Source organism: Dipteris shenzhenensis, chromosome 9, assembly GCF_047967505.1.
Source record: "Dipteris shenzhenensis isolate YYH24624 ecotype China chromosome 9, Dip_SZ_1.0, whole genome shotgun sequence".
Classification (NCBI taxonomy): Eukaryota; Viridiplantae; Streptophyta; class Polypodiopsida; order Gleicheniales; family Dipteridaceae; genus Dipteris; species Dipteris shenzhenensis.
The window spans coordinates 31,834,275-31,850,646 of record NC_141604.1 but is presented as its reverse complement, the minus strand read 5'-3'; the positions used below and the strand labels follow the sequence as shown (position 1 = coordinate 31,850,646).

At 41.3% G+C, this 16,372-nt stretch overlaps 1 protein-coding gene across 1 annotated transcript; it reads left to right on the top strand.

Annotated features, from left to right (window-relative positions):
* Positions 1-327: 327 nt before the first annotated feature.
* LOC147898523 (pentatricopeptide repeat-containing protein At1g11290, chloroplastic-like) lies at positions 328-7,573 on the top strand. The gene is made up of 2 exons (XM_087379254.1): positions 328-2,449; positions 7,119-7,573. The coding sequence occupies exons 1-2, from the start codon at positions 391-393 to the stop codon at positions 7,154-7,156; spliced, it is 2,097 nt and encodes a 698-aa protein (XP_087235380.1). The 5' UTR covers positions 328-390; the 3' UTR covers positions 7,157-7,573.
* Positions 7,574-16,372: the final 8,799 nt, after the last annotated feature.

Sequence of the window (16,372 nt, the reverse complement as noted above, 5' to 3'; positions counted from 1 at the left end):
AAGACTGCCTTTTGCAAATCTAGTTTATTTTTGTTTGATTTTTTATGATTGGGCTAAGACTTTCCCTTGAAATCCTCCATCTTGCTACATCTTTTTCTCCCCCCCCCCCCCTCTCTCTCTCTCTCTCTCTCTCTATATATATATATATATATATATACTTCTTTTCTTCTTACTCTCTCTCTCTCTCTCTCTTCGCCCCCTTTTCCGTGCACCATCTCAGCAGGCCACACGAATGAAATTCATCTTGTTCAAAAAGAGTGGGGCCTGATTTTTGCCATTCGTTCAAGTGGGGTGGTGTGAAACTGCCCTTCCAAGTGTGCGCGTTTACCCTCGAAAGTTTTAGTAAAAGTCATTTGATGATGATTCATGCCTGATGGTGCAAGCTAAGGAATGATGATTGCAGCCTTGTATGGGCGAAAGTCTCAAAGATTTGGCGAGAAGTTGACAATATGGTTCTCCCTTTTGCACAACCAGTGTTCATCTTTAGCTCCGATTGCCCGGTTTGCTTCTTATCCCAGTCTCGATAGCCATTGCAAGGTTAAAAAACTGTCCGATGATCGCTTGAGCAAGGTAGCATCGGCGAAGGACTTCGATTGCCTTGCTCTAGCAGGAAGCCGTTTGGATTCTTCTGCATACGCGTCTTTATTACGACACTGCAGTAGCTCCAAGGATTTAGAACAAGGCAGGCACGTCCATGCCCATATTGTCCAACATGGACGTGGGCAGGACACATTTCTAGGAAACCTTGTCATCCAGATGTATGGCAAGTGTGGATCTTTGCAAGAAGCGCGTGATGCGTTTGAGGCAATGCTTTCACGGAACGTGTTTTCTTGGAACATCATGATTGCTGCATATGTTGAACATGGTCAGGGGAGGGAGGCGTTGCACATTTTTCAAGAGATGGTACGGCAGGGTGTACTCCCTCACCAAGCTACTATCGTCAGCGTGCTTTCAGCATGTGTCAGCGAAGAATCCCTTGCGGAAGGCAAGTGGGTGCATGCCTACGCTTTCGGATGCGGGTATGAGTTAGACTCTCTCGTGGGAACTGCCCTGATCAATATGTATGGTAAGTGTGGGAGTTTAGAAGATGCGAGGGAAATATTTGACAAGCTGACGGAGCGAGACGTTATAACATGGACTGCCATGATTGCATTGTATGCCCAACATGGAAACGGCAAGGAAGCCCACCAAGTCTTTCAACAAATGCTCCTAGCTTGTATGTTTCCTAACAAGGTCACATACTTGGCCATCATCGATGCATGTGCCAACTTGACAATCCTTGCTGACGCTCTTCGGATACATGCTTTTCTTGTAAGGAGTGGCTATGAGTGGGATCTCATGATAGGCAACGCAATTGTCAATATGTATGGGAAATGTGGAAGCCTGGAGAATGCCAGGGATATTTTTGACAATATGCCAGAATTGAATGTGGTATCATGGAGTACTATGATCGGACTGTATGCCCAACACGAGCATGGCAAGGAAGCACTAGAACTCTTTCTAAAAATGCAATCTAAAGGTGTTGAACCGGACAGAATTACCTTCGTTAGTGTTTTTGATGCATGTGCCAGCTGTGCAGCCTTAGCTGAAGGTAAGAAGATGCATGCTTTTGTTGTGCACAAGGGGTTTGACTCGGACATAGTTGTGAAGACTGCCATCGTCAACATGTATGCCAAAAGTGGGAATCTTGTGGATGCATGGAGTATATTCCACAAGATGGAAATACGGAATGTTGTGTCCTGGAATGCCATGATCGCAGCATATGCCCAGCATGGACATGGCAAGGTGGCACTTAAACTGTTCCGGCAAATGGAGCTGGAAGGAGTGATTCCCAACAAGGTTACATTCTTTGGTGTTCTTTCTGCATGTAGCTTTGCAGGTCTGATGGATGAGGCACGCCGCTATTTTGATTCCATGAGGAGAGATCATGGCATCACACCAGAGGCTGTACATTTCAACTGCATGATAGACCTTCTTGGGCGGGCAGGCCGGCTGGATGAGGGGGAAAATTTGATAAAAAGCATGTCATGCCAACCTACTGCTTCATCCTGGATGACTTTGCTTGGTGCCTGCAGAGTGCACCTTGATGCAGAAAGAGCAAAACGAGCTACTGATCGAGTTGCAGAGTTGGATCCAGAGAGCACTGCACCATATGTAATGCTATCAAACATTTATGCTGCATGTGGCAGGTGGGATGACGTAGTTAATGTAAGGAAAATTGTGAAGGAGAAGGGCTTGAAGAAGCAACAAGGTTGCAGCTCAATTGAAGTAGATGCAAAGTTGCATGAGTTTTGTGTCGGAGATGAATCCCATCCACAAAGCAAGGAAATTTATGCGGAGTTGGAGAGGTTGAATTGGGAAATGAAGGAAGCGGGTTACGTACCTGATACAAAAGTAGTGCTGCATGATGTGGTAGAAGAGATCAAGGAACAAATGGTTTGTTTCCATAGTGAGAAACTTGCCCTTGCTTTTGGGCTCATTAGCACACCCCCTAGGACATCTGTTCGCATAATTAAAAATTTGCGTGTCTGTCCTGATTGTCATTCTGCTTTTAAATTTATTTCCAAGCTTGCTAATCGGGAAATTATTGTGAGGGATGCTAAGCGCTTTCATAACATAAAAGATGGAGTCTGCTCATGTGCGGATTATTGGTAGCATATGCTGCAAAACTCTCTTTTTGCATTTTGATAATGATTTTCTTCTGAACACTGTTTTCTGTTTCTGAGTCATAGTCTACATGTGTGTGTGTGTGTGTGTGTGTGTGTCCTGATTGTACTTCTGCTTTTAAATATATTTCGAAGTTTGCTAATACTTCTGCAAATTATAGAGAGGGTGCTAAGCGCTTTCATAACACAAAAGATGGAGTTTGCTCATGTGCAGATTACTGGTAGCATATACTGCAGAACCCTCATTTTGCATTTTGATAATTATTTTCTTCTGAATGTTGTTTTCTGTTCTTAGTCATAGTCTACATGTGTGTGTGAGTGAGTGTGTGTGTGTGCGGGTGAATTTATTTGACTCAAATCCTGAGATGGGCAACTCCTTTTTATGGAGACCTCCACACAATTCGTCTTGTCTCTGTTGGGAAGTTCTATTAGGCAGAATCAGAGTTTGGAGCAAAGCAAGTGTGGAAGCTTTCAGAGTTTGGAGCAAAGCAAGTGTGGAAGCTTTCTTTTGAATGGTTAAAAAATTTAGTGGGTTACAAAATTCAATGCAAAGCCTGTGAAAACACAATGTATAGTTGTGTTTTTGAAATTTGTTGAAGTCTCCCTCAGCAGTGGTGATGTGCAGCCATTTGAATCAAAAATGAAAAAACATAAAAGAACAGAGAGTTTGGTTTTTGTTATTTTTAAAAATAAAGCAGCTCGTTGTAAGGTAATTAAATCAATGCTTTCGGTGGTGTAAGGGATCAAGAGGCTGGCCCAATTGAACCTTCTGTCTGCTCGCCGACAATATCGTCAAGCTCCACAGCAGTTGTGGGTTCTTCCTCCAACAGCCTGTGAGCTTGGAGCTCAAATGGGATGTTGTTGCAGTGAAGACATGAGCCGCTGCCAATCCTCAACGCCTTTCCAATTGGATGAGGCTGCCATGCATCACCAGGTCTTCGAGGCTCCAAGGAAACCGTTGCTATGGCACCGAGAGGTTGCTATGAAGAGCTGGAAGGGTTGCCATGAAGCAAGGGGGTATTTCACTCGGTGGAGGCGAGTGAATACAAGAAGGGGGAGGGTAGAAGACACTGGGAGAGAGGAAGAAGCCAATGCTTCATTTAGCCATAGCATTGGAGATTACATAGCTCTGTCAGACATCTCCTCGCTTGTCTCATCTCAGATAAAGATGCCATGAAAGGAAGGGCCTAATGGATAAAAAACAAACTATGTCATGTGGTCCACCACCTAGGCACCATGGGTGAGGTGCCACATCACCAATGAGTACAGACATGTGTACATGCAGCCACCAAGGCCTCCATGTGGTCTTTGGTTCCACCTGGGGCCAATCGCATGTCGAGCAGCCAGGTAGAATCCCTAAGGGTTGGCACCATTGCCATCAACCCACACAGCTTGTGTGTGGTGTCCTCGTTTACCCATGTGGCCTGTGTGCACCATACCCACAGAGCGTATATGGGGCCATCATGTATCCGCTATGTCATCACTTTGGTGCCCACGGATTTGTTAGGGCTGTCATATCGCTGCCACCTCATTTGGAGGGCTGCCATGTTATCCGTGGGGCCACCACTTCATAGGGTTACTACCTCATCCAAAAGGCTGCCATGTCATACATGAGGCTGCTACATCATCCGGAGGGCTGCCATTTACCAGCTGAGGCAGGGAGACCTCTAGTTCGTTGGGGCCTCATCTTGGGGCATCAACTCAACCATGCATCGGCCAAAGGGGAGTCCACGCAGTCTATTGGGGCGTCAACTCAACCACGCATAGGCCAAAGGGGAGGCTACACAATGCATTGGGGCCTCAACCCAACCTTTCCACGTACCAAGGGAACCAATCGGACTCATGCCAGAGTCTTGCAAGGTCGGATCCCGAAGGGCAATGTGTTGTACAGAGCAAGTCAGAGAGTTCCAATTGGAATGGATGGTTCATGGGATCCCTTTGGCGGACTTTTCTTAGCAGCAGCTACCATCTGCTGAATGATAAACAGACGGAGTTCCTGAACCAGATCTTGGAGGACTACTGCAAAATTTTTCTACAATAATTGGCAACATTTGTCTACAGGGTTCTCTCCCTGAGAGCTCTCATGCAAATTTCAGCTGCTCAATCCAGGTAAGCTGGCATCCACAGCGACGGGCCATACTCTGTAGGATGCTTCTTCTGGTCTACATCTTCATGTGTTGCTGCGTGCTGCGCCTTCTCCAGGCGCACATGTATTCTGCAAGCTAGGTGGGAGATGCAACTTATCTAAGAATTGACCCTTGGCATTTTGAGTTTCTAGCCGAGATCACGGATCAGCTGGTGCGATGGTATGATGGACCGTTCACTGTGTGAGCACCTCCGACAGTAAGCCTGCAGATTGGCCCTTGTGGGCCATATGCATGTACATCCGGTCTTTCATGTTTCCATGCTCAAAGATGCCCTGAAGGAACCACACCAGGTTTACGCAAGTGTGGGCCAGCCTCGGTGATTGATCAAGGTGCTAATATGGTTCTTGAGAAGAGTCTGAATAATGAGGGCTGGTGGGACTAGTTTGGCCTGCCCGAACCATATGTACGTCTGACAATGGAGGAACCATCACATGTGGCGAATGAAATGGGCATACTTCGTGAGGTGATTGACTACCATAAACAAGCTCAAGTACCTATTACTCAAACACTCTTGAGTATCCCTTACTCAAACACACTCGAGTGTATGTTACTAGAGTGCAAGGTAGTGATAAATCCATGGAGACACTCTCCATTGGATAGTCAGGGATCTGTAAAGGCTGCAACAGTTACGCTGGCTTTCGCCGCACTGCCTTTTCTAGAAGGCAAATCTCACAATTCTGCACATATGCAACCATTTCCCTATCCATGAGGAGCCACCCAAAAGTTGGAGTGAGCAGGTCCATTGACTTATCCTGCCCTGGGTGTCCTGCCGATGATGCTCAGCTAGGATCCGCCTACGGTAGCGGGGACATACACTCTGCTTTGCTTAAACAGGTTCAGTCCACCCCGGACCTCCATATGTGCTTGATGGGCTTGGACATGTGAGAATGGCCTGCGTCAACTGATCCTCAGCATACCCAGCCTGTATATCCTGTAGCAACATCACATTCTGCAGAAGCTGAATGGCTGAAAGGTCAGGGTGCCTGTGCTGGCTCAGTGTGTCGTCCTCCACATGTTCCTTCCTAGGTGTGTAGTGTGTGTTGAAATTGAAGTTTGCCAGGAAATCCTTCCACATTGCTTGCTTCAGGCTCAATTTACAGGGTCTGCATTAACATGTACTCATCAACTACATGATCAGCCAATGGACTCACTTCTTTTTACAGGGCCTTCATTGACATGTACTCAGGAAAGACAGCCCAGTCTGAAAACGAGGTACATACAGATGCTTTCGATGTGGCAGCAGTTACTGGTATCTTGGTGCAATCTGGTCATCTAGTGGCATATGAGAGCCAAAAGCTCCTTGATTGGAAGACTTTTTTGCTTCATTGACTGATCGTGTAGTTGGCCAGTCCAACATTGCCTTGACCTTTGCCTCATCCATCTGTGACTTCCCCTTGATGCACCTTGAATCCTATACCATTTGTGTTGCAAACATATACTCCGACTCTTTCAGACAAAGCTTACTCTCTCAAAGTCTCTTAAGTACCTTCTTCAGATGCTTCATGTGTTCCTTGAGAGTATTGGAATACACCAATATGTCATCAAGGTACACAACCAGAAAGCCATCAATATGCCTAGAATATATTATTCATAATAGTCATGAAGGTTGGGTAGGACCCATACTGCGTACTCATGGTGGTATTCTCCAAATCCTCATGACGTATCAAGTTGATTGAACAATTCCCTCGTGTTTGCAGTTTTTGACGGTAAACTTATTGAGTGCTCAGTAATCGATGCATAGCCTCAGGCCACCATCTTTTTTTAAAAACAAACAAATCCGGGATACTATACGGAGACTTGGAGGGCTTGCATGAAGTGATTCCACGGCTTTGTGCATTTTCTTTCCATATAGACTAGTAGATTTCCTTTGTAGCTGGCCTCGGGTGCACCTCAATCTGATGATCAATGCCACTTTTCGGAGTCAACTCATGAGGCAGTAACTCAGGCATCATGTTTGCAATCTCCCTTAGCCAATTGCGATTGGCCATGTGGACTGCATATTAGTCCCATTTGATTCTTCACGCCTGTCTCTGATCATCACTAGGCTGTTACGTTCTAGTTAGAATGTAGCATGACCTTGCATGGATTGGTGACAGAAAGTGCTTAGAGAGACCAATGGTAATTTTATAAATGTAAATAACGCGACATGGATGTACACCTAGGATCATATAGGCTGAATGTAAATCAAAGTTGTAAAGCCGATCTATTAAGCAAACATTGGGCCGCTGCTTTGAATCTTCAACCTTCTTCTTGCCTTGGTCTTTCTCTATTTGTCGCTAATTTTTTTGCTTTCCTTGTGTGTCAGAGTTTTGGTGGAAACGCCGGGTAACCAAGAGCCGTTGATGGACAACATGGAGCATGATGCGGCTACCATGCAACAAAAAGAACACAATAGTTTTTAGTTCACGCCAGAAATCCTGGCTACTCTTCTATCATAATTGGTGCAGTCAAACATCAATGTAGCGAATCTAGCCTCAGTCAGCCTCTTCTTCATCAGGTTTTTGCTCTGGGCATGATTCTAAGGTATGATGTACGACAATCAACGGGTCGCCAGAGAGGACATTTATATGTGGTTATATAATTTCGATAATCTTGCTGAGTACCACAACTGATCAGATCAGCAGAAGGTGGAAGAAATTAGACCTGCATTCCAAGGTCTTGCAGCCACTTGGTATCACCAGCTTGACTTTTGGACAAAATCGTCTTGGCACCATTTGTGTCTGTCTCTTTCTTTTGCTCTTGGACATACAGGTACGGTCAAGGATGCTTTAACACAATTGCAAGGGTTGAGGCAGCTTCCATTTTCCAGTTCTGATACCAGCTTGACTTTTGGACAAAATCGTCTTGGCATCATTTGTGTCTGGCTCTTTCTTTTGCTCTTGGACATACAGGTACGGTCAAGGATGCTTTAACACAATTGCAAGGGTTGAGGCAGCTTCCATTTTCCAGTTCGGAGTAAGATTGACACATCTTCTCTTGAGGGTGGATATTAATATGTTTCAATATATCAAGTTGTTTTTTCTTTGGCTTTGAGTATGATTGGATATCTTGCAGTGCACACAGGACCAGAGACCGAAAAGTCTGAATGAAACCCTTTTAGTTGCGCAGAGAATTGAGTTTAATTCATCCAAGTTCTCAACTGAAGTGCCGACCCTTCGTGTTCCCACGACTGCCCCAACACCAATGGACATTGATCATATCCATAATGCTCAAATGTCTTCAAAGCAACGGTTTCAGAGGCCTTTCTCAGAAAAATCCAAGTCGTCAGATCGGAATTCTCAAGGTAGACCTTGTTGCTTCTTCTGCAATAAGTATGACCATATTGCCGACAATTCTTGCCAACCCAAAATCAAATGCCCATGCAAAATTCTCAAGTATTAAATGATTCAAGTTTGTCAGTGGTATCAGTAAAAAACTCAGATGGGGTCGTCGAGAAAGTGGCCTCCTCAATTCCCTTCGAACCTCTCAAACCTTCAGTCGCATTTGTTGTTCAAACTCAGTTTCAAAATAATACTGTTTTGGTTTTGGTTGACTCAGGAAGCTCTCTAACACCACCTTATAAAAGATTCATTGATGATACGAAACTACTGTTCTATTCCATTCCTGCTAGTGATATTTTATTTGGTCACACTACCAATTCTATTTGTTCTACATTGGGATGCAATGTTTCCATAATGTTTGGGTTGACTCAATTATGGTGCAAACTACTGTCTTGACGCATCACATCTTTCGAATAACTTTGGGATGTGATTGGTTACAAGCAAATGGAGCTCTGATTGATTTTCAAACCCAAAGTCTTGTACTGCTAGGATTGACATCGATTGCTTCGATTTCTTCTCCGATCTCTTCTCGGTGGTTCTCACAGCAAGTTTCAGCTGCAACAATTGTAAGCGATGTGTGGAACCGTGTTAAAACTCATCAATCACTTTCCATTTATCCAAATGCTTTTGCATAGGGTCATCCAACAGTAACCACTACCAAGATTGGACATGAGGTACCAATAGGAGATGCTCAACTAGTCAAAATACCGTAAAAGAAAAAGGTCGCAATAACAAATAAAAGAAATCAGGAAACAAGTTGAACAAGATGCTTAGGGAGAAGATCATCAGGTATTTTAAAAAGCCCTTGGGCTTGCGAGTCACAATTGGTCATGAAGCTGAATATTGTGTGGATTCAAGGCCTTCGAATAAGGTCGTCCGATTAGAGACGAATACCCTTTGCCCAGGATTGATGGCATACTTGATTCATGGCAAAATCAAAGTATTTTATATCTTTAGATTTGAAATTTGGCTATTGACAAATTCCTATAAAAGAGGAAGATAAATGCAAGACACCCTTCCGAACTCCATTCGGTCTTTATAAATTTAATGACATGGCCGTTGGAATATCAAAAGCTTCGAGTTCTTTTTAGAGGCTCATGAATTTCATCCTTGATTCACATGTCAATATTTGCAGAGCATCTTCAAGTGTTAGAAGAAATCTTACAATTGTTAAACATATACAAATTGTGGCTCATACAACATGCAGCTCAACAAGGAGAAATGCCATTTTACAAAAACAACTAAAATATATGGGGTTTTTTGTGTCAAAAATACATATTTCATTAATTTTGGACTTGTTAATGTACAAATTCATTTTTATAGGTATTTAAAGACTAGTTTTTGGATAAAATTTAAGAAAAAATCCCACTATTCAAAACACAGATAAAAACATAAAAACAAGCAATTTTTTATAAGTTTTTGAAGGAAATGAATTCAAAATTGTAAAATCTAATGTGACAGTTAAGTTACATCAAAAGATATAAAGCAGCTGTAAACTCTCATAATATTTATAATGGTGTCAACAAACACCTTCAAAAAGTTACAATAAGCCTTCAGATTATTGTCACTGGAAGGCATTAGCATTTGCTATTTCTATTCGAGATTCGTTGTGTTGCGACTATCTCATCATGATTAATGCGATTATAACTAGAGAAGAGAAATAAGAAATTAGTAATTTTTTTCTTGACAGTATTTTTTTGGTTTCGGACGGCTTGCGTTTCATGTGGTGAAAATCTTTCATAATGAGTGCTACGAGAAGTAACCTCACTTGGAAAAAGTCTACCAGTTTTCTTTTATATGAAATTACATTATTTATTTTGGTAGTAGACTTACTTATTTTTTCTCTCATCCCTGTCTAAGAGCTCTTAAAGTATAAACTCCTCTTTTCCATCTTGGGTTGATGGATCTTGTTGTCTCTTTCTTTGCTCTTTGTTCACCTCGTTCTCAACGATCCAATCTTTATTGCTGCTAATGGCAACCTTCACGGAGGAGATGACTAAGATAAGAATGAAGCGTTAAGCTAGTACCGAGCAAAGGCAACGCATATGGTATTTAACATTCATTGTATACTTACTGTATCTTCGTGCCATGATCACATAACAAACTCTAATGCGAGCTGCATCATCAATGAAAATAATTAGTATTTGGTAGCACTGAGAGGGATAGATGTAGAGATGTAGGAGATTATTTTAGTGAATTTTTGTTAATGTGTTTAGAGGGATTTAGATGTAGAGATGTAGGAGATTATTTTAGTGATTTTTAAAATTAGTATTATAAATAATTTAAAATTCATAATTTGTAATACATCGTTTATCTAAACTTTTAATGTGTTTTGATGCGGTTTTCAAGTCATGGAGAAGTCTATTGTTGAACAGGATTAGAGAATTTGTCTCTAATGTGACTTTGGATTACCAAGGAAGAATAGCTAAACCAGATGGTTCAGAAAATATATGGGACATCACATGGGTAGGAGAGTTTGGTTTTTGCTTGGATGGAAAGACAAACTATTTTGTGTGGTGTCTAGGAAAGATTTTGAACAAAATGAGAAGTCGTGGGGTGCAACATTTGCAAAAAAAGATATGATTTACACCCATGTAGTAGGACTTATAGTTGGGAAGTAATATTTTTTTTCTTATGAAATCAAAGGATGCAACGTTTTGTACTGTCAATGAAGGATGCTAAACACTTTGCTAGCACCTCCTGAACCATTACAGTTTTCAGATCTTCAAAATGCATTGGAGGCTCTAGCGAACATTTGGAAATAATATCAAGAGGTAGAGTCAACTAGAATGCGTACAAAAATCATACTTGAGTTCTTCAAGGAAGCACAAAATGCAAGTGGAGTCGATGCACCTCTAAAGGAGAGCACCCATGAAAAAGATGATGCCACTCAAGAAAATGAAGAGCCAAAAGTCTTACTTGCACATCAAGTGAGGAGGATAGACGAGCACGAAGGAAGGTCCAACGCGGTTATGGTGCAACCCCTTAAAAATAAACTGCCTTGTCGAATGGAGAGGGCCGATACTTTGAGAGAGGTTGTACCAGTTGCAAGCACTCCAGTCACAAGTAATTAGAAAAGACGTCGCTCATCAGCATTGAAAGAACAAAGGAAAATGCAAGAAAAAGAAGAGGACGTGCACAATAAGAAAGATGAAGCGACATAAATAAAAACTCTAAATCTTTGTCTTAATGAGGTAGTTACTAAAGATGATTCTGCATATATTTGGGATCACTTACTCTATCCCGTGAGCAAAATCAGTGGGGACAACCGACCTTTATATACAAATAGTAGGATACTTGATAAATCCTTCGCAACTACAAAATTCTTCAATGCACTAATAGATGGAAGGATACCATTAAAAACCAATGTAGTTCTCTGTCCAACTCTCTTTTTACATCATAGAATGGCTATGGATAGGGTTATTTACTTTGAGTAGTCGTAGAGTTTTCCAAGAAGCCTTCACAACTTTCTTAGAATAAGAATTTCAGGGTTAGGTGTTGGTACATCCAGTGCAGATGTACCTGGACATCTAGTGAGACAAACCAAGAATTTCAGGGTTAGGTGTTGGTACATCCAGTGCAGATGTACCTGGACATCTAGTGAGACAAACCAAGAATGATTTTTAAATGCGTTGCCACTTTGAGCCTATCGATGGTCAGCATTTCACATATGTGTGTAATAGCCTCGCTAGAGAAGAACTCCATGAACAAAGAATTACCCAAGAGACTATCAAAAGGGTTTCTCACTTTCATGCTTATACCGCAATGATATGCATCTTCGATTGCGAGTATAAATATATGATTGAGTTGGAAAGACTCAATCATGATTCTTGCGAAAGATCATATCAACATCAGATATGCTAAGGAAGTCCAAAACCTTATGAAATACTTGTGGGAGGCCTATAACCACTCCATGATCTATGAGGGAGACAACTTCTCCACCATGTACTCTAACCTGAACTTGGATCCTCCTTCTAGCCCTTAAACCCCTTTTGAACCTTGGAACCTCTTCTAAACTCTAGAACCTCTCTCTGAACCTTGGAACCTCATTCTTAACCCTGAACCTCCGTCTAGCCCTTAAACTCCTCCTAAACCCTTCAACCCCCAATGAAGGCGAAAGCCTTCATTACCCCAACCATGATGATGCACGCTCCTTTCACACATACATGCACTATGTTTGCTCACCACACTTAAGCCTATGTCTCTCATCAGAATACAACCGGAGGTCCTAAGCTACACATGCTACAAATGACAACACCAAAATATCTCTAGGTGACATAAAGCCTCGAAACCTTGCATACTGAGAATACCCTTCCTGCGGAAGCCATGGGAAAGAGCCAACAAATATATTTTGCAAGTGCCTCAAAATAGTTTGTATTGATATGCATGCAAAGTATTGTGCCCATCAGATATGTGCGCCTTTGAATAACACACCTCAAATACTAGTTTTTGGTGGTTGTGCATAACACTTCGTGGAAAACGATGTTCATGGCAACTTCGACCATCCAAACCATATCCGATTGGCATAATACTTTGCACATGGATCAAGATATGTTGGATTGACATGCATGAAAAGTATCATTCACATCAGTTATGTGCACATTGTAATAACACACCTCAAATACTATTTTTTTAGCGGTTGTGCATAACACTTGGTGAGAAACGATGTTAGTGCAGAGTTTGACCATCCAAAGCATAACTTATGGGCACAATACTTTGCACGCACATCAATTAAGGTTGTATTGATGTGCATGCAAAGTATCGTGCACATCGGATATGTGTGTGTTCGAATAACACACCTCAAATACTATTCTTTGGCGGTTGTGCATAACACATGATGGAAAATGGGATTTGTGGCGAATTTGACCATACAATGCATATATGATGGGCCCGATACTTTGTATTCATGTCAAAAAAGGTTGAATTATTACACCTGTTGAGTGTTGTGCCCATTGGATATGTGCACATTCGAATAGCACACCCCAAATACTATATTTTGGTGGTTGTGCATAACACGGTAAAAAATGGGGTTTTTTTTTTTCAAAAAAAAAAAGGGGGTTTTGGCAAGCATGACCATCCAAATCATATTCGATGGGAAGGATACTTTGCATGCACACCAACATAGTTTGTATTGACACACGTGCAAAGTATCATGTCCATCAGGTATGTGAGCATTCGAATAATACACCTCAAATACTTTTTTTTAGTGGTTGTGACCATACAAATCATATATGATGGGCACAATACTTTAGATGTGCATCAACATAGGTTATATTGATGTGAGTTCAAAGTATAATTTTTATAGGATATGTGCGTATTCAAATAACAGACCTCAAACACTATTTTTTGGCGGTTGCACATAACACTTGATGGAAAACGGGATTTGTGGTGAGTTTGGCCATCCAAAGCATATACGATGGGTACGACACTTTGTACGGATGTAAAAATAGGTAGTATTGACATGCATGCCAAGTATCTTTCCCATCAGATATGTGCGCGTTCGAATAACACACCTCAAATACTATTTTTTGGTAGTTGTTTGTGCGGACTTTGACCATCGAAACCATATCTGATGGTGGACAATATACTTTGCACGTGCATCAAAATAGGTTGGATTGACGTGCTTACAAAGTATCATGCCCATTAGGTATGTGCGCGGTAGAATCACAGAGCCGAAATACTTTTTTTGGGTGATTGTGCATAACACTTGGTGAAAAATAGGATTTTTGGTGAGTATGACCATCCAAAGCATATTTGAAGAACATGATATTTTTCACCGCATCAAAATAGATTGGATTGACAATTCCAATACTATTTTTTGGCGGTTATGCATAACACCATGAAAAATGGGGTTTTGGAGAGTTTGACAATCCAAAGCATATCCGATGAGCATGATACTTTTCACACCTCTCAACATAGGTTTTATTGACACACGTGCAAGGTATCATGCCCATCGGGTATGTGCGTGTTTAAATAACACACCTCAGATACCATTTTTTAGCAGTTATGCATAACACGGTGAAAAATGGGATTTCGAGTGAGTATGACCATCCAACGCATATCTAATGAGCACTTTATACTCCACGTGCCTCAAAATAGGTTGGATTGATATGTATGAAAAGGATTGTGTCCATCAAATATGTGCACCTTTGTATAACACACCTCAAATACTAGTTTTTGGTGTTTGTGCATAACACTTCATGAAAAATGGTGTTTGTGAGTACTTTGACCATCCAAACCATTTTTGAAAGTTGTGCATTTCATGAAAAATAGTGTTTGTGTAGACTTTAACCATCCAAACACTACTTGATGGGCACCATACTTTGAAAGCACATGCAAAGTATCCTGACCATCGGGTATGTATGCTTTTAAATAACACACCTGAAATACTATTTTTTGGCAGTTGTGCATAACACTTGGTGTGCAAAATGGGGTTCTTCACGAGTATGACCATCTAAATGAGCAAAATATTTTTCATGTGACTCAACATAGGTTGTATTGACATGTGTGCAAATGATTTTGCCCATCAAATATGTACGCCTTCAAATAACACACCTCAAATACTAGTTTTGGGCGGTTGTGCATAACACTTCGTGGTGGAAAATGGTGTTTGTGCTAACTTTGGCCCTCCAAATGATATCTAACGGGAATAATACTTTGCATGCACATCAACATATGTTGGTTTTACATGCATGCAAAGTATCATGACCATCGGATATGTATGTGTTTAAACAACACACCTCAAACATGATTTTTTGGCTGTTGTGCATAACACTTGATGGAAAACGAGGTTTATGGTGACTTTGATCATCCAAACATATGTGATGGGCATGATAATTTATATTTGCATCCAAATAGGTTTTATTAATGTGCGTGCCAAGTATAGTACCCATTGAGTATGTGCACCTTTGAATAAGACACCTCATATACTATTTTTTGGCAGTTGTGCATAACACTTGGTGAAAAACGGTGTTTGTCAAACTTTGACTATCCAAAGCATATCTGATGGGCACAATACTTTGAAATTGCATCCAAATATGTTGGATTGATGTGTGTGCAGAGTATCATGCCCATTGACTATGTGCACATTCGAATAACACATCCCAAATTCTATTTTTTCAACCATGGGCTGATCTACTTTCTCTTTTTCTTTTCATGATACTTGCATACCATTATCTGCATTGCTTTGAGGAGATTCTCTTGATCTCAATCTGCCTATCCATGGCGAAGTGAACCACTGCTAGAGGACACTACAGGTCCACTAATATTTTGTGATTGCTACTATGAATTCTGTGCAGCATTACCATTTTGTTTATCTACATCATCAATCACATTTACTGGTTTATACCAGCTGCTCATCTCATCAAAAACAACATCTCTGCTCACTGTAAACTTACGAGTAGAAGAGCTATAGCATCTATACCCTTTCTGTTGCAGAGAATAACCAATAAAGATGCACTTCTCAACTTTTGGATCCAACTTGGATCTCAACTCATCTGGCACATGAACATAGGCAATGCAACCAAAAACTCTCAAATGAGAAATGTCTGGTTTCCTACTAGTATACCTCTCCTCTGGCGTCATGCCATGTATTGCTGCAGTGGGAGTCCAGTTCATTATGTAGACTGCTATAGCAACTGCTTCAGCCCAATAATAATCTGGCAGGTCTTTTCTGTTGAGCATGGCATGAGATACCTCTCCAATATGCAACTCCATTTTGCTGTGGGGTATGACTGCATGAATATTGCTGCTTTATGCCATGCTCCTGCAGGAAACTTGCAAAATCATTTGAGAGGTACTCTCCCCCTCCATTTGACCTTAGGCATTTTATTTGCAAGCCTGTTTCTTTTTCAACCATAGCTTCAAAAGCTTTGAAATGCCCAAACACTTCACTTTTCTTTTTCATAAAATACACCCAAACTTTTTTACTATAGTCATCAATAAAAGTGACAAAATAATGACAGCCTCCAATAGATGCAACTTTAGTAGTCCACACATCAGAGTGGATTAATTCCAATGGCCTTTTACTCTCTTGAACATGTCTAGGAAATGGTTTCCTTGCCTGTTTTCCAAATTGACAGGCTTCACATAACTTATGCATTTCTACAACCTTGAACTTAGGCAATCCTGCAACAATATTTTAGGCTTGCATTAATTTAAGTCGATGTACACTAACATGACCAATGTGTTTATGCTAGATATCAATATCTGCAACTACACCTGTCCCATGTGCAAACAT